At 42.3% G+C, this 17,839-nt stretch overlaps 1 protein-coding gene and 1 long non-coding RNA gene across 2 annotated transcripts; one reads left to right on the top strand and one right to left on the bottom strand.

Moving 5' to 3' along the window:
• Positions 1-8,681: 8,681 nt before the first annotated feature.
• Positions 8,682-11,179, bottom strand: mafba (MAF bZIP transcription factor Ba). The gene is made up of 2 exons (XM_077610505.1): positions 10,963-11,179; positions 8,682-10,724 (listed from the first exon to the last, which is right to left on the bottom strand). Exon 2 carries the CDS (start codon positions 10,715-10,717, stop codon positions 9,386-9,388), a length of 1,332 nt encoding a protein of 443 aa, XP_077466631.1. The 5' UTR covers positions 10,718-10,724; positions 10,963-11,179; the 3' UTR covers positions 8,682-9,385.
• A 2,221-nt stretch (positions 11,180-13,400) lies between these two features.
• Positions 13,401-16,797, top strand: LOC144085025 (uncharacterized). The gene is made up of 3 exons (XR_013303986.1): positions 13,401-13,619; positions 14,009-14,084; positions 15,769-16,797. It is a non-coding gene; the product is annotated as an uncharacterized LOC144085025 (long non-coding RNA).
• The last annotated feature ends 1,042 nt before the right edge of the window (positions 16,798-17,839 follow it).

Here is a 17,839-nt window from a genome sequence, read left to right as displayed (position 1 = left end):
TCGGGCTAAACTCAGGCCAAAGACTTACTGGCACTTTTCCAAGTTGCAGTTTGCAAATACCTTCATGTTCTGTGTGATTAAATTCAGTATTGGATTAATATTGCCGTTATTTCCACAAGTTGAATGAATGAAATAGAAACAAGAGAGGGTTCCAAACTGCATAAATACATCCAGACCTCTCAGTAGTCCTAGTCTTCAATGTAGATACTATGAAAGTCCCCAAAATATATCTTTTTTTCGTGCTTGTTCAACATTATTATGTTACAAGTGATTAGAACATGCCTAACCCTCTTTAGAGATTAGTGGATTCAATCCATAGCCAGGAAATGCAACACATACAGGCACCACTTTACCATAATCCCACTGTTTGGCACTTTAGTGTCTTTTCTCCTTTTTTCCACTCACTGGATGGCTATGAGTAACTTTTTGCTTCATTCACATTTTGACTTTTGATGTGATGCCTAAGGGACAAGTTTCTTAGTTTTGCCAAGGTAAGGCCTACTCCCCACTCTCATCTGGAGCCTGGCTATACTTACTTGTAAATGGTGAGATACGTGCGGTTTACCCGTCGCTGGGCTGTAAGGTGCACTCAGCACTGTCCTGACATGCCTGTGCCAAAGCCCAACAGGAGTGTAATTACCTGAGACTGGGTCAGCACTTTATCCAAGGTAAAAATACCTCCCTACTTGTAGAAAACGACTCTGCCTTGCAAAGGGAACCCTGTCACTTATTTAGCTCAAGAGCTCATCTTCTTTTCAGTTTTTGCATTTATATGATAGGGCATCACGGCACAATCAGTCACTTTCTTGACTCCCGGACAAAACATTTCCATCATCTTCAACATGCTAAGGTCTGACCTAGAAAAGTCAAGACGGCCAGTGTTCTTCTCTCTACTTTGAAGAAAAGCTCCCTTGGAGTCCAATACCTTTCCGCACTCCTTCTCACCCTTTCACACCACATCTGTCTTTCTGCCCTCTGAGTTAAGGACAGCGAGGGCCAAGCAGACATGCAGAGGACAGCGCCGCACCAATCAGGAGACAGAGACAGCTTGTCTCTATTAAATGGTATGTGCTCTTGCCGCAAATCACAGACACATGTTTCGCCTCACCCCTCCCACCCTGTAGCTGTTGCCTCGCTTCTCCACTACCTAATGCAGCGTAATCACCCTCATTACTTAATGAGACCCTACTGTGCACACACATCCCTCGACTCTCCCCTCTGCCATTTCGCTCGTCAACCAACGTAGTAAATGGCAGCCACATGCCCTCAAATAAAGGATAACTATGAAACTTGCATGTAGTAAACTATCAACAGTGTAGCATGCTGCAAAACACTGTAGGGCTTTTAAATAACACAATGATACCATTGTAGTAAGCATTATCAACAGGACAGTGAGCAATGCATTAAGCCGGCAGCTGGGAGGGAGAACCCCCTCATTAGCTCCCTTCAATGTATCTACTTCCTCTAATCTCTTACAATAACATAATCTCTTTAAAAGTGCTGCAGCTCAACTCCAATCTCCCTAAAACCTGACACGTGATTAAGGTCAATCCCCAGTAAATCTTAAACTGTGGAGTCCTGTGAAGCCCCCTTGCCCCGGCAGCGTAAAGCATAGTCTAGTGGGCTTTCTACATTTCTGTTACAATATATGCAGAATATTAGTCTGCTTTAACAGTAAATGATATTACCGTATTTTTCAGACCATAAATTGCACCCGCCAAAGAATACACAATGAAAAGAGAGCAAAAAAAATGTTGCATTGGAATACAATTCCATGTTTGCAAGGGTAATTTTTATTTTATTTTATTAGAAAGCAAGAATAAATAGGCATCTGTTAGCGTAACACTTTTTAAGATAACTACAGCCTTAAAAGAAATTAGCAGGCTGTCGTTGCTCAGAGAAAGGGAAAAAAAGTCGCACTTTAGTATTAGTCATAGGCTCAGCCAAACTATGATAAAAGTGTGACTTGAAGTTAAGAAAATACAGTTTATATTTTTGTGAGACAGACATGTATCTCCAAGCACAACACAAGCACCACTGCCATTTTTTTTTTAATTGGAGCCTGGTCTGACTTTTGAGTGGGTGTCTGATCCTGCAGCAGTTTGTATCCCTTTCACAGTTTCAGTTCCATGGCAGCCCAGTAGTAAAGCACGCAGCGCTGCTCTTTTTTATTATTTGATGTTTTTCCATCGTGTCTCTTGCCTCCAAACCGCTTACAGATGTTGGCAGTAGGGAGCGTTGTGGCAACTCCAAACGAGGAAATCTAAATAGAGATCAGGCTGTAAAATATAAAAGAAGGCCCACAGAAAGAGAAAACAAGAAGGGTAGATTTGAAAGCGTGGAGAAGAAAGCTGAGTGTTAATACAGAATTTATGTAGAAAAGGGGTTGGAGTGCCTGTGGGCATCTGAAGCTAATATTTAGGGACTGCATGTTTTCATTTAGCTAGTGAATTTTGAATTTTTGAACTTGAATCAAATCCCTATTACAAAACACTGACAAATATAGGCCAGTGATGATGACAATGGACTGTTTTTTCCCAAAGGGCGTACACCATACTTTCAGCGTTGTGAATATTGGCCATCAGGAATCTAGTTGATATAGTATTTAGACATAGCAGCTGTACTTATATGACGGCTGATAATTCACATAATAATTGAACAGCTTATCCTCACAAAGCTCATGGGATGTGCTGTAGCCTATCCCAGCTAACTACGAGCCCCAGGCAGTGGACACCCTGAATTGGTGGCCAGCCAATCAGAAGGCACAAGGAGACGGACAACCATTCACGCTCACACTCATATCCAGGGGCTCCGTCTGATGCTGTAAAATGATTGGCTGAAGGAAGGCTGATACCGCCCACCACTTACTAAACTGAAAATTGTCATGTCCTGATATAAGAAGGAAGATTCGCTTTTAAATGGCATGTCCTTCTCCGAGCTGGGGTACGACTCTATGTAATGTTGAAACCCACTCAGGCACCTGAGTGGGAGTGAGCAAGTGAGTTCGCCAACACTGCTTAGTGATTGTAAAGACGACTGACCCCTCTACTTCCTGCTATCCCCACTTTATTTATTAATCGACTTATTCAATTATTTACCGCCCATCTAAGGACGAATGACAAGCCAGAAGTTAATTGTCACACATGCAGGAAGCACACTCTGTGTTCATGTGAGGTGTGCATACCATGTTCTTAACAGGTAGTGTAAGTAATAGAGCAGAAGCTAGCTGTGAAACTGATTTGGTTTTGTTGTAAAACATTGTTAATTTTATCCACTGCTCATGGGAGTTCATCCAAATCTCAAACACTTAGTTAAACATTAACAAAGCAATAAAATATTCACCATCACATCGTCATGGCAAAAACCTGGGATAATCCTGCATTCTCCAACGTCCTGTAAATCTCCGTAATGAGCACAGAGTTTCATAGCCATGTGTACTTTGCATGTCTCCTGTTTTACTAGAATCTGTTCCTTAAACAAATTGTCTTTTCTTTAGTATAGGTGGATTGTTCAGGTATATTATCATTGACCGCTTGCTGTCTTTTCTTATCTTCTTTTGCAAGCCTCATCTCCACAGTGACCAAATGCAGATCAATCACCCCAGAATTGGGTTTCACATCCGGGATGCAGGGATTTACACAGGGGTCACTGTCATTGACTTGATGTGGCCATGTGTGTCTATTGTAACCACTATCGTGTTATTGTGACTAAGCACTTACCAATGCATGGGAAAAGTGGGGTCAGATGTTATGTGTTGTGACGTTAGATAATTACCCAGTTAGGTATCAGAGGAAGCAGTCAATTGAAATAAACATGTAAAAAATGGCCACAAATTGTAGTTTTTCCCAACCAATCTGGGGTCGGGATGCTAGGCAAATTTAGAGTTGTACAATTGTCTGTAAGATTGTACAATTGTACATTGTAGATACCTTCTACTTGTTAAAAATGACACTTATTTTAACTGTAATAGATCATGGCCTTTAATACAAGAATTTAAATGAGAAAATGTGTTTTCATTGTTTTACGTGAAAGGCCTTGTAAATTTATTGTACTTTTTATATATGTCGATTTGTTGCCTTGTACTTCACCAAAAAGACAGATATGGTAAAGATTCATTGTAGTAAATAGTTGGCTTCCATTGGCAGCTAATAGAACTCAAAATGAGAAAAGTTATAGCCATTTGAATTTGACAAGTATCCCGACACCTGAATGAATGAGAATAGAAGACATGTAACATGAAAATGAATTTCAAGTGTAAGTGAAGTGAGCTTCTCACTGAAGGAAAGCCTGCTTGTATGAGAGCGAGCCCAAAAATGTTTTACACATAACATAATTGCGAATTTATACACAACACATGCTTGCAGTATACACAACACCTTCTGCACACAGAACAACTACTTGTGCCGTTTAAACACACTTTTGTGCTCGGTATTTGACATTATGTACATGCTACATCCCAACATTAATATAAAACTAGTGCCGTGTGTTACGAGATAAAAGTCCAATTCATTTGAACCAGATGGGTTGGAAGTGATCGAATGCCCACTTAGTGTTAACCTATTCAAAGATATTGCCACCTGTTTTAGGTAAAATGTATGCTAAACTGTCATTTTGTCTCCAGTGAAGCTTATCTGTGTTACGTTGGGGATGGCTTGCGGACATGGAACGAAGGATGGACATCATGTGGGAAATCACATGAATAAAACCTGAGAAAACATTAAAGTATATATTTGACTTAAACTTCCTCTTCACAACAAACTTAAGAAGTAACAAATTAAAATAAACTAACGCCTGACCTAGAGTACACGATTCCTTTTTGGTCCTTCCTGGCAGTCATCTTGTCAGTTTACACGGCATTGTGTCATGATGTCGCAGTGTGTTTTGGAACAGACGAGTTGTCACACTACAATACCAGCGCCTGCCTGATCATCGCATACTGCTGTGAAAGGCGTGCTCCGACAATTGACGTTGCCGGGAGGTGGGACAAGCAGCTGTCAATCAGTCACGGCAACCAAAGCACATCTTAATTGTGATTGTCCGCTGCTCTGTTTGGACCAACACACATTTGTTATGGACAAGATGGAAAATGTGAATTACTGTTAGTTTTATCTGCGTGGGTTATGCATATAGGTGTCACACACTGTCTGTCACGTCTAAAATAAAAAGTACAATAAAGAAAACACGAGCGAGAGAAAGGACACCCGGTAACAAAGTTATATATTCAATATTCCTCATGAAATAGTAGGAACATTCAGGATGTGGCACACGGGGAATGCAGCACACAAAGCAGAAATTGGGCACAGGTTTGCAACTTTTATTATTTATTTTTTTCTTAAATGTTGTGAATTCTGGGTGATTTGGCCCAAAGTTACATTCCCTCTATAGTCCATAAATATATTGGAATTTGGCAAATATGATCCTTCTCGTATTGCTCAGTTTGTGATTGTTTTGGAAAATGAACATATTCATACCCTCTTAATGGCTGTTTCTTGCTCTACACGTGTGCATAATTTTCTTGATTACAATACTGAAGCTATTTGTAATTTTTTTAGGAACTGAATAAATAGTACAATAGAAGTTTTAATGCAGCCTACTGTACTCTACTGTTATTTCAATAATTTCCAGAAAACACACACTCCTATTACTCTTCTTAATAGAGCTTACTTCACACTCCCAACTTTTATTGCTTGCACAATTTGTTTTGAATTATCTGAGAAACTGACGTAAGTACTAGCGGTGTTTGATTCCAGTTCACTAAAAAAGCGAAACCACAAAGTGACATAACCTCAGACAGTGTCCTTCTACAAAATGTTCAAAGTATTTATCATGAAGATGGGCAGAAACAACAGTTATAATTATCCACCATTTTCATTTTATTTGAGTTTTTGGGGGTTTATACAGCATTGCTTGGAATTATTGTTTTGGAAACTATGTTTCACTTTTACTAGTGTTATATAAATTTTATTACTTAGAATACAATGTTTGAAAAGCATACTTCATGTGAAATGATAGGTCTGAGGGTTCCCTGTGTGTGTGTAGAAAGAGTTGGGACCAATGATTTAATAACCTCATGTAAATTCTGGGAATAGTAATTATACAATAAGCATGTCTCTAATTATGCAAGATCCCAATGAGTTATGGTGTCTGAAAATCAAGGTCAAAGTAGGTGAAATGAGCAACCAGAACGGGGAGCAAAGTTAAAACTACATTTGGATAGTAGAAGACTGGGTTTTTTAAAAAAAGTTAGAGAGTGAGGAGGTGATGGTGCTGCTGCTTCTCTTGCTGCCGCTGCCACGGAGGATCCGGAGGCTGAATGCAGATATGATCTCTGCAGGGGGGCGTGAACGTGTGATCGGAGACTAAAATCATTACGGTACGCCTGGTCACTGTGTCCTTGGCTCTTCCGCTGAGCTGAGCCTCGTCCTCACTTCTACTCTCCCCCTTTATTCCTCTTTGGTCTTCAGCAGTTACACAACATTTACAGCCCTCCACGTCGTAATATGTCGTAATATGACGCATCTAGCAAAACCAAATCCTGCGTCTGCGATTTTGTTACAAAGTTGTCATTTTTTCTGGCATCTCAATTGGTGCTGTAACTGAAATTAAGTCAGGGATGATGTCATTGTAATAATTCTACAAAATATTACACTGGCTCATCCCATGACAGCTGTAATTTGAAAATGACTGATCTTGATTATATTATTTCATCTGAAAAAAAAAGAAAAACCTTGAGATTTCCGCTCAATGTTAATCACACAAGCATACGTGTAAGTGGAGACAGGCGAGTCAGTCGGTCGCTTGTCCTGGCTCACCCCGGCTTGCTTGCTTGCTCGCACCGCTGCCCCCAGACTGCAAAAGCAGAGCCGAAAGGCAGAATGTAAACTAGAGACGCCTGCCTCCCCTTCGCTTTGTCCTTGAGAATGTGCAGGCAGAGGCCAGATAATGTTCTGACACCAGAAACTCGCATCAAAACTTGCTCCACTCTTCGCCTACTTTGCTGCTTCCGTTGACGCGCCATCTTGTGCGCTTGGAGGAGAGGATATGTGTTGACAATTCCATGCAGTGAAATTAAATTAACAATCGGTCCAATATATAATAAGAATAATAAGAAAAATATGTAGGTATAACTACGTCGATGTAACAATAAAATAGAGCAGGAACCGTACGTGATGGTTTTTCTATCAACCCAGCAGGAGATCAGACGGGACCTTTTGTTTTTTGTTTCCTCCAACACATCATGTTGAGCTTTTAAGTGTATTCAAAGCCACGCACGACCCCCAAATATGATTCCTCTACAGTCCACTCAGTGTAATTCTTGGAGTTTGGAGCCTAAGTCAGCCTGCGGAGGCCAGCAACATACACCACAAACATCTCCCACACGCAAACCCCTTACTCATCCTCCATATCATGCGCAGGTAATGCATGACAGCCGGAAAACATATTCTGCATGAATTCAATCATCTGGCTATATGCATTCATGTTTTGACGGAATGTTTGCCATTAAAATATTGACGTGCAAAAGTGGTGCTATAGTAAAAAGACTGAGATGGATTTATTGCCATTTCAATGACTTTAATAAGCAAAATAGGAAACAATTTCTTCCAAAACAACCCCCCAAATAAGACAAAACAGAAACCAGCCTGAATGGAACAGTTGGAATTTAAGTGTTTAACTATTATTCATATAAACAGGATTGAAAATTGATCCCTATCATGACAAAGTACAAGGAAATGCCGAAAACAAAACAACAACCCGCTGCTGCAGTTTCAGTTTGATTTCAACGCAGTTGAATCAACAGAACCAAAGATTGATAAATGCATGACTTTTCAACAAGTTTCAAATGCAAGCACCATGCTTATTTGATATGATCTGACAGTCTGTTAATTTAAATCATTAAAATAAAAACTTTATGTAACTATGCATCTGGCCAGCAGAACCAGAATCATCAAATAATAATAAAAACAAATAAACAGGTAATAAATTGTTTTCATTTTGATCATTTGCACCACCGGATTCCCCTTTTTTTACTGACCTGCAGGAAAAAAAACAGGAGCAAAATGTTGCACGACAAAAGAGGATTACAATATCAGAGATTTCCTCACTGCCGCACTGTTGATGCTACAGGTGGCTGAATATCGGCATATTTCTCATTATCACTGAATCAATTGACAGTCTTTTTTTAGGGGGGAAAGAGGCATAATTTTCACATCAGATTTTAAATATTACAGTCCCCTCGAATTTTCACCCTGAGTATATTTGTGAGTTCAGTATTTCTGCCCTTCACTCCTTAATCCCATTAAAGCATCAATTTTGCTTCCTGGAGGGGGGTATGTGCAAATGTCAAAATGAAAACATGCAAAATCATCCAAAAGTGCCTTTTCCAAAAGGTTTGTTGTTGTTGTTGTTGTTGTTGTTGTTTTTTAAATACAACTAACAAACGTGGAACAAAACAGCACTCCTCTCTCAATCAGCCCCGCAAATGAGAAACGATAATAGAAAAAAAACGAAATAAAAGAAACATTACACAATGAAAGAAAGAAGTTCAAACCAGCCTCCTCAATCTTGTGCAGTTTTACGGTTGCATATTTACAAACCCAAATTACGCGCCCACCAGCCCACCCCCCCAGCCGCGAACATATGATGCTGCACAGGCAGTCCTGCTGTTCTGTCCCCGCAGCATTTACCAAAAACACGCCCCCCCCAAACAAAAAATAAAAATAAAAATATTGGAGAAACGCAGATCAACAGCATGCTCTTATCAATATACACGAGATGATGAAAATACAAAATAGAAATTATTACCATACATGTCCAGCATGCAGGATTAATATTTAATGCATGTTATCTGATTCTCTATATATTGGAATATAATAACCAAGCAGGCAATGAATCGATGAGATGTTGCATAAAATGTCCTCCCGGTGACGGGTTAGTCGACAGTTTTGCATAAAGTGAGGTGACCGAGTCTTGCTCTTTTTTTCTTTCTTTAAGGGGAGGATTTTAGACACCAGGCCTCTCTTTAGTGAGCCTGCTCCGTCATTTAAAAGCAAGATAAAAGTACATTATCATAGGGTAAAAGTTGTTCGGCCTCAAAGGAGAGCAAAAGTTCATCAGGCGATATTTTTCCTCCGAGGGGGAAAATTAAAAGAGTTCTCGAGTCCCAAGTTTAGTCTACAAAGAGGCTGCCACGACAGACACATTGTTGGACGCCTGGATGGAAACATGATTAAATATGAATACTATCTGATCTTCTAACGTGTATATCATTGTGAGCGGAGTCCAAAAATGTTTTCGTTTGATTTCCTTTTTTTTTGTTTTAAACCAGCAGTCAATTGGTGTTCAAAGTGGACATTGTCTCTTATAGTTGCCGTCACAAGAAAAGAACTCACATGAAAAACTCTGGCGACGAGGGGTTGTCGCTGGTCGAGCCCGCCTCACGGAAGCCGCCACCACCACCGCCGTTGCCGCCGCCGCCGCCGCTGGGACGCGAACCGGCGCCCGAGACCGAGGCCGAGCCCGCAAGTTTCTCGCACTTGAGTTTGTAGGCGTCCCGCTCCCTGGCCAGGCGGCTGATCTCCGCCTTGAGCTGGTCCACCTGGTTCATCAGCTGCGTCTTCTCGTTTTCCAGCACGTGCTTCTGCTGCACTCGCTTGAACCTGCACGACTGCGCGTACCCGCGGTTCTTCAGGGTCCTGCGCTTCTGCTTCAGGCGGATCACCTCGTCTTTGGTGAAGCCGCGCAGGTGTCTGTTGAGCTCCCGAACGGACATGGACACCAGCTGGTCGTCCGAGAAGCGCTCCTCCACGCTCAGCCCGCTGCCGACCGAGCCGTGGTGCGCCGCCGACTGGCCCAGGTGGCCGTGCGGGTGGTGGTGGTGGTGATGATGGTGGCGGTGGTGGTGGTGCAAGTCCGGGGAGACCGGGGACGGGCTGTCGGGGTCCTGGTTGTTGTTGTTGCCGCCGCCGCTACTGCCGCTGCTGTGATGGTGGTGCTGACCGTGCGGGTGGCTGTGCTGCGCTCCCGGGTGAGCCGACAGCTCCTCGGCGTGGTGGGCCATCGCCCCCGCGTACGGGTGGTGGTGCTGCTGCTGGCCCTGGCCGTGGCCGTGGTGGCCGTGGTGGCCGTGGTGGTGCGGAGCCCTGTAGCCTTCGAAAGCGCCCTGCTGCTGCTGCATCTGTTGCTGCACGTGCGGCGGTGGAGGGTGGCCGTGGCTCGTGGCCCCTATGAGCGCCTCCACTGCGTCCTCCGGGGTCAGGCCGAGGGTCTGGGGGTCCATCTGCTGGTGGTAGCCCCCGCCGGGCAGCCAGTACAACTCCTCGAGGTGATTCTTTTGCTCGGTGGGGCTGAAGCTGGGCGACGACGGGACCGAGCTGCAGGGCGTGCTGATCGGCGTGGACGACACGGAGCCTTGCGGTTGGAGGCGGTTGCATTGACGCACTCCTCCGCGTTCCAGGCCAGCCAAAGCCTCCTTCTTGACGTCAAACTTCATCAGGTCAAAATCGTTGACATATTCCAGAGCCAGAGGGCTGCTGGGTAGTTCCGGGCCCATGCTCAGCTCTGCGCTCATGTTCCCGTCGCGACTCTTTTGCACGTATGCAAAGGAGTTTGCGAGCGTCGCCAAAACGGACTTGTGAATCAGCGTCTCTTCCCTCCTTTCTTGTTTCATGCAGTTGTTCTTTGGGTTCATCCAGCGCTGCGCACGGACTTGCTGTAGCATGAAACACCTTGAGGGAGGGAAAAAGTGCAGGAGGAGGGGGGGTTGAAAAGAAAAAGGAAAAGAAAAAAAACTTTCAGACTACAACTCTGCGCACTGTTTGCATGGTTGAAGATTTCTGCGCTGGCACCGACAAGCAGGCAGCAGAAGTAGAAGGAAAAAAACAGTGGCCTCAGTGCAAAAGCAGTCCATTCAGTGGATGCGCATTCACAACTTTTTAAACACACATAAGAACAGGAAAGTAATACCAAGTTTGCTCGCAGAGCCGGCCACCCGTCCTTGTTGCAACTTGTTGGTAAAAGTCCTGTTTCCCCCCCTCCAGGAAAAATAAGAGGAGCGAATGAGAAGATGAAGTCGGGTGCCAGCTTTTCGCTGAGAAGCAGTTTTTTCCAGCTCTGCACCGCAGAGATTGAACTCCCCCCTCTCTCTCTGTATCTCTCCTCTCCTCTTCTCTCAGCTCTGTTATCCAGCCGACTGCGCTCGGAGCCAAGCCGGAGCTTTATGCTTATAACGCCCGGTGACGTAGGCTCATAGGCGGGATCCCAGGAACGCGACCCTCCAATGGGAGCCGGAGCCGGACTTGAAATAGAGGAAGGGAAGGGGACGAGGAGGCGGAGGGGAGCACGGAGCCCGTCTTGACAGCCACAGAACATTCAGCTGAGCGACCGGGTGAGCGCAAAGTGGGACCACACCATCGACGCCCCCTTCTTTTCCTCATCACCTTTGCACATCTTTCATCAGCACCAATTGGTTCCCAGTGTACTTTATGATAACAATGTTACGAATGCTCTACGTCACGAGTCGAAAGTTTACATGCCTTGTTTACTCATTGCATGCCGTTGACACCGATAGACGACTAATGCATTTCAACTGCTTGTTAATGCTCATCTTTCATTGTCACTAACGGTGATGGACGTCCAATCTATTTTGACTGCTTGTAAAATGCTCATCTTTGATTGTCATTGACGGTGCTAAACATCCAATCCATTTTGACTATGAGGCTGACAGCCATCATTCGAGGCCAGCGTCTCCCAATCAAAACGGATAAGACGTTTTGTGCCGTCAATAGCAGCCACGTGGGTTAATTGTTGTGTGGCTCTAAGTGTATCCAAACGCAACTGTGTAAATAATTAGTATGATTTTTCTTTTAGCAGTCTGGCAAGTTGATACAGGACCGTGAGCTATGCCAACAAATGGTCCCCAATCCAATGAATTTCAGCACTAAGTCACAAACTGCAGCTTCTTGCCTATCCAACCTATTTCGCAAATTCAATATTTCAATGAATTTAAGTTTGATAGGCGTGGGTGGTGTCGTCCCGAACATGTGCGTTTCTCATGATCCCTAAGCCAGCCCCATTTTTGGCTCGGACAATCTTTGAGTCCAAACAGGCTCAAGGCTGCCCCTTTGTGGGCAACGCAAGCACCTTTGCAAACGGCGTGGACACATTCAAAGTGCAGTTTTTTTCATTTTTATTTTTTATTAATCAAATGCAAATAATTCGAGCATTCGATGAAGTGAAAACTTGTTATTTGTTCACATCAATTACAACAATATTATGTTGTAATTATCTCAATATTGAATCCCCTCCCAGTAGTCTAACATATGTGTAAAATGTCAAATATGTATTTAATGGCGTAATGTTTATCCATGTATTACGAGTGAACGTAACTGTGACGTGAAAAACTCATCTATTACCAAGGCTTCTGTCTGAAGTAATTTGGGTAATTATTATTTGTCCTCAACAAAGCCCACAATATAATTAGCGTATTGCATTTTATTCTTTTACCAACTGTGTAACCAATTATTATTATATTTGTAGTAAATCAACTTTCAAAATATTCTGCTGGAATTGCATGTAGATGCCAAACAATAAACAATTTTATAAAAATGTGTGTGTGTTTTATTCAACATGACTTTGGAGAGCGTGAGAATCATCAATGGAAATGCATTTAATAAATTATGTATGTAATATGATTGTTATAACTACAATAAGAGACGAGGTAAAAAAAACGTATGCATATTCCCTATTCACTTATTAATAATCTCTTTATTTACCTGTGGAAATGATTAAAATCTAAAAATGTTCCTAATGAACTCTCCACCACATCAGCCTCATTACGCTTAACAACGCCCAACGATCTAGAGATTCCTTATCAAACAAGTCAAGATAATTAAAATCATTTTTAAAAATTCTCGGCATACACCTGCAGGCGAGCCTCGTATTTCCCAAAACGCCCTCAGAGCATCGAACCGAATTCAGCAGCCCTCGAACGTTCTTCCCGGCCAGGCCGAGCCGGCGGCGGCCCCTTTAGGTGGTCCTGCTCCCACCCTCGCGGAGCCTCGCGGAGCAAGATCCCGGCATCTATTGAGGCGTGCAGGCGATGCTGACGCCCTCCCAATAACGGGGGCCGTAATGGAAGGACCAGAAGGGGGAAAAAAAACCTTAGTGTCAGCATCATATCAGTGGTTAATGATCTATTAAGTGATGTGTGTGCTTATGGGCAGCGAAAAAAACTGTCGATGCTTGCTTATTCAGCCCCCCGATGAGAGTCCCGTCCTACGGATTTTAGGAATGAATAAGATAAAATAAAGTCAGCCTTAAAATCTTGCATTGAGAACGTGAGGATGCGGAGGCTGCTGCTCCCATTCGACGCCTCGAACCCGAGCGACTCACATCTCATACCGTCACACCTGTTAAGAAGGAGGCCCGGTGCACCAGGGACGGACCACTGACCCGCATTCCTCTTCTCACCTGATGCTTTTTTTTGTATTTTTTTTCCTCTTCTTTCCATTTTTGTTTTGGGATGTCTGCTGGACAAAAAAAGGATAATTAACTGCATTTTTTTCTACATCTAATTTGACTCCAAAGTCAAAGAGAAAAGGACAGCTGTTTTTTTTACCCATGTAAGTTTCCATTCAAAAGTGGACATATCGTTTAAAACCTTTGAATTAGTGGCACTATAGCAAAAATGTCGCTGATTTGCATGATTTCATAAATACCTCACTTGCAATAATTAACATGCTTAAAATGCACAATAATGACCATCGTTAATGGGACATTTATTGATGAGCATTATTTTGCATCAGCGACGAGTCACCTCGTTATCAAATCACTGCACTTTTAATCTGCGAAAGTTTCGTTTGGTGAAACAGACGCGTGAATTGTTCTCTTTGCATCCTCCTTTTAATTGACCCTTTACTGCGAGTCCTTACTCAGGCATTCTTGTTTACCCCAGACCGATCGACTATCTCTGTAAAAACATGCATTATTAAGTTGCTGTCTGTGTAAACAGGAGCGAATCCAGCCTGTGAAGGAAGCCTGCAGCAGACCTAATTGACACACACCCTTCTTAACAGGGACAATATGAGGTGAGATAAGTGCAAATTCCTACAAGCTCATTAATATCGAAGGAGTTTCGATTAAACGGTGAAGATAATTTTATCTCCATCTTTGTAAAATACCCTTGCTCAGTCGCTGCCACCAACTCAGCAATTGTCCATCAGTGTATATTTTAGTGTTAATATATTTATTTCTTGTGACAAGGCGCCCCTGGTGGCAAGTCTGCTCATTGCTCGCATTTTGGTGACGCGTTAATCCAGGTCTAACGTAACTTATATTATATGTTTAGTTTACTACCAAAAGCTTGGGGAGAAGAGTTTGCAAAATATGACAGCGAGGCCCAGGTATAATTTTGTGAGATCAGATGTATTTGATTGGCTTTCTATAAATATAACAAGAAATAAACCTCACACACCTTCTTGCTGGATCCCAATGAGAAAAAGGCGACAATAAATCTGCCTCTTACTGTGCTTCATGCACTAATGTAAATTGCAATACTATGCATAGTAGTTTGGCTTATTTCCAGTACATAGCTTATTGAGTAGAATCATATGCACATCTTTGGCTTCTTATACAAATTTGGGGTAGCGCCAATACAGGCAATACTGATTAAAAGTCACCATTTTTTATTGTTGAAAACCAATCTACAGAAACATGCAGAGGAACTAAACGAAGTTGTACATTATTATTCATGTTTTGAGTATTAAATTATGATCATTTTGGAAACAGTCATGCCAAAGAACTGTTCTGTGTTGTGTCTGTGTTTGAACCACCAGATAATTAAGATTTTATCAAAAGGAAATGGACCTTTTAAAATGGCTCAGTCTATGCAATATTCAGTGTTTCTCTGTTCACATCAGAGTATCACACTATATTTCGCTGAAAAAAAAAATCACTGGCACAGTTAATTTCAGATTACCTTGTGTGTGACCTTGTGGATTGTGGAAGATACAGCAAGTACTTTTTTTTTAACCTTTTCACTTTTCCTGATTTTTTTTAGGCATGGCTAAAATGGTGCCCCGTGACACACTTGTGTGTTCGTTGTGAGTCACTCATCTCCCACTTATGAAAAACCAGCTACTCTTTGATGTGGTTAACCCTGCAATCTAGCTGGTTGCCATGACCAGTTTTATAGTCTTAAACCGCTAGAGACTTTAACTGAACTAATATTCAGATTCTAAACATGATTGGGATAAGATATGGATTTGAGGCTTTTGAGAGAGGAGAACAGCTTTTTTTTCACATTTTTTAGGTTTCATTTTATGAACTGGCAATTATTTCTGAAGATGGAAATTGACTGTTATTAAAAAGATGCGCGGCTGTGCTGTGTCAAATTAAGAAGACAATTGTCTTAACTTCACAGAGACTTTAAAGTAGCTCATGGTAGGAAATTGTTTTGATTCCTCACCATTTTTGTTTCAAACCAAAAACCGACCAAACATTTTTCTGATGGTGCATACATTCAAACGTTTTAACTGATGAATTTTACTTAATCAAAAACATAAAACAGCCTAAATTTCTTGTTCAAAGTCTCAGTATAATAATTGTGTTTTTTTTCTTTCAGGAGGATTAAGTAATTTCTGATGATCATTCAAAAAACATTACATGTCTGTAATTAATGATGGACTATCTGAGTTCTCCCTCTTCTTTCTTCTTGGTCTCTCTTTTTCTGTCCACCCCACCCGGCTGCTTGGGTCACTTTTTTGCCTGGAGACTCCATCACCCCTCTTCTCCGGCCGTGGCCCTGCCCACCCCGGGTCATTTATCATGGCGCAGGAGGGGAGCCCCCAGGCCTGCAGGCCCCTGTCAGCCCCTGCAATCGCCTCTTTGTGGCTCCCAGCAAACAAGTGTCGGATCAGCAAAAGTCTATTAAAGCCTGGTGGGCCTTTCTCAGCCAATTGGGTCCGGGTCAGTGAGCCGCTCTCCTCGCTGCTCCGAGAGCCTTTTGTGTCGCCGCTGTTCGCTGACACAGATCCCCACAAGATTAATGATTTTTAGCAGGCAGTTGGTTCTTTTTCGCAGAGTTCCAACCCGTTCCTCTCGCTTTACCCCCTCTTTGCGTTACTCTTAATACCTCCCTTTGCCCCCCTCCCCCCAACTAATTTCTCATACTCCATCTCCTTATTTTTCCGCTCACTCCTCCCTCTGCCCGCCAAGCCAATCAATGCTAACTGTGTGTGTGTGTTATTTTCTATGGTCATTATCCCTACAGCTGATTACCACTTATGTCTAATGAATCTGAAGCATGTTGATAACAAACTTTAAAATCCACAAACAATGCCGGCAACGTGCCTCACAGAAAGCCTCAAGAGGCTCCAAGTAATCTGAAGTCTTCCAGCCCCCTTTCACCAGTTCCATGTTGGTCTTGTTCTCAGTGTTGTTTCCAGTAATTACTGCAGGTTAAGTGCATGTCTCGGAGCCCAGTGGAGGCACGCTATCCCTCACCTGGGACATGACTCAGCAGAGCTCAGGTCATCCGGCCATTTCCCTGACCACTGGACCACACCCCGTCTACTCTAAAGCCGCAGGAGCAGCTCTCATGTTCACTTACATCATGTAATGCAAAGGTAGTTTTATTTACCGGCTGATTGTTTCCTGAAACACCGCCTCAGACCGGCGTCTGGTGCAAATGCACTTCTACAAGTACAAGTACTGTTTTTTTTTATCCACTCGTGAATGAATTCACTATAAAACCGAAGATGGCGTCAAATATATCATTTTACAGTGCTATTGCCATGAGATTTAAAAAAAAAACCAAAACAATAGAATCAGTTTTATAACAATTCAAAAGCCTTTGCACAGATTTTAATACCCAATTTTGATACACATATTATCAAAGCTAGTAAGTAAGTAGAAGAATTTCAAACTCGCCCGTGCAACCTTTGATTTCTCGGAGAAAAAAAGTATTGATTTTCAACTTTAATGCAACCATTTCCCAATTAATTTTAGCCCAATTCTATCTATGAATATGAGGAAAATTCATCAGTGTTGATTGTTTCTAGTAGAAGGATAAGTGAGTTGTTGACACTGTGTTAACCATATGAGTACAGTTTTTAAAGCTTGAAAGGATTAAACTCAGCTCAATGTTGTGTCCATCTGCTTGCTCCGTTTCCTTTTTGATGAATCTTCCCGCCTGTATGTTTGTTGGTGCATGAGCTTTTATAGATTGGAAGACCCTGCCGTACTGGCAGTGTGCATCATTACTCACACAGATAGGGAGAGACCACAGGTTGATCCATCCAGAATATACTCCTTCCTATGTAGGTACACACATCGTGTATCCAGTGCAGGTTTTTTTGTCCGGGCATTTTGCTACAACCAACCCCTCCATTCTGTGAGCAACTTGGGATTGAAACTAAAGATTCCCCAATGCCATTGTCCTTTACTTATCCTCTTTTGATTTGTCTCAATATTTCATGCTTTTCATTTTTCTTTTTTTCTCTCCTGCACACTTCATCTGGTAGTAAACATTCCAAAATCACTGGTCAATACTGAATCTTTAGCGTAATCATAATACATTTTGTTCGGATGAGACTTTATTTCCTTCTTTAAGCTTGTTAAGAAACCTAGCCAGCAGCCTTTGTCTTCGTTACTGGTAAAATAACAAGACCCGTTGGATATCATCCAGTAACTCTGCAGAGAATAGAGGCATAAATGAGTTTTGTGTTTCTTTCTGATGTGTCATGTGTGATTGTGTGTCTGATTCAAGATAAAGTGCATTTTCTGCTCTCATAGCTTTAACACTGCTTTTTATATGCATGAATCTATGTGTCTGTAGCAGTAC

Source organism: Stigmatopora argus, chromosome 1 (assembly GCF_051989625.1).
Source record: "Stigmatopora argus isolate UIUO_Sarg chromosome 1, RoL_Sarg_1.0, whole genome shotgun sequence".
NCBI lineage: Eukaryota > Metazoa > Chordata > Actinopteri > Syngnathiformes > Syngnathidae > Stigmatopora > Stigmatopora argus.
Note: the sequence above shows the minus strand (reverse complement) of the source record. Positions and strands in the feature narration are given on the sequence as shown.

What these genes read in the sequence shown, in the direction of transcription:
- mafba (XM_077610505.1), bottom strand. Translation starts at nt 10,717, where the DNA reads ATGCTACAGCAAGTCCGTGCGCAGCGCTGGATGAACCCAAAGAACAAC.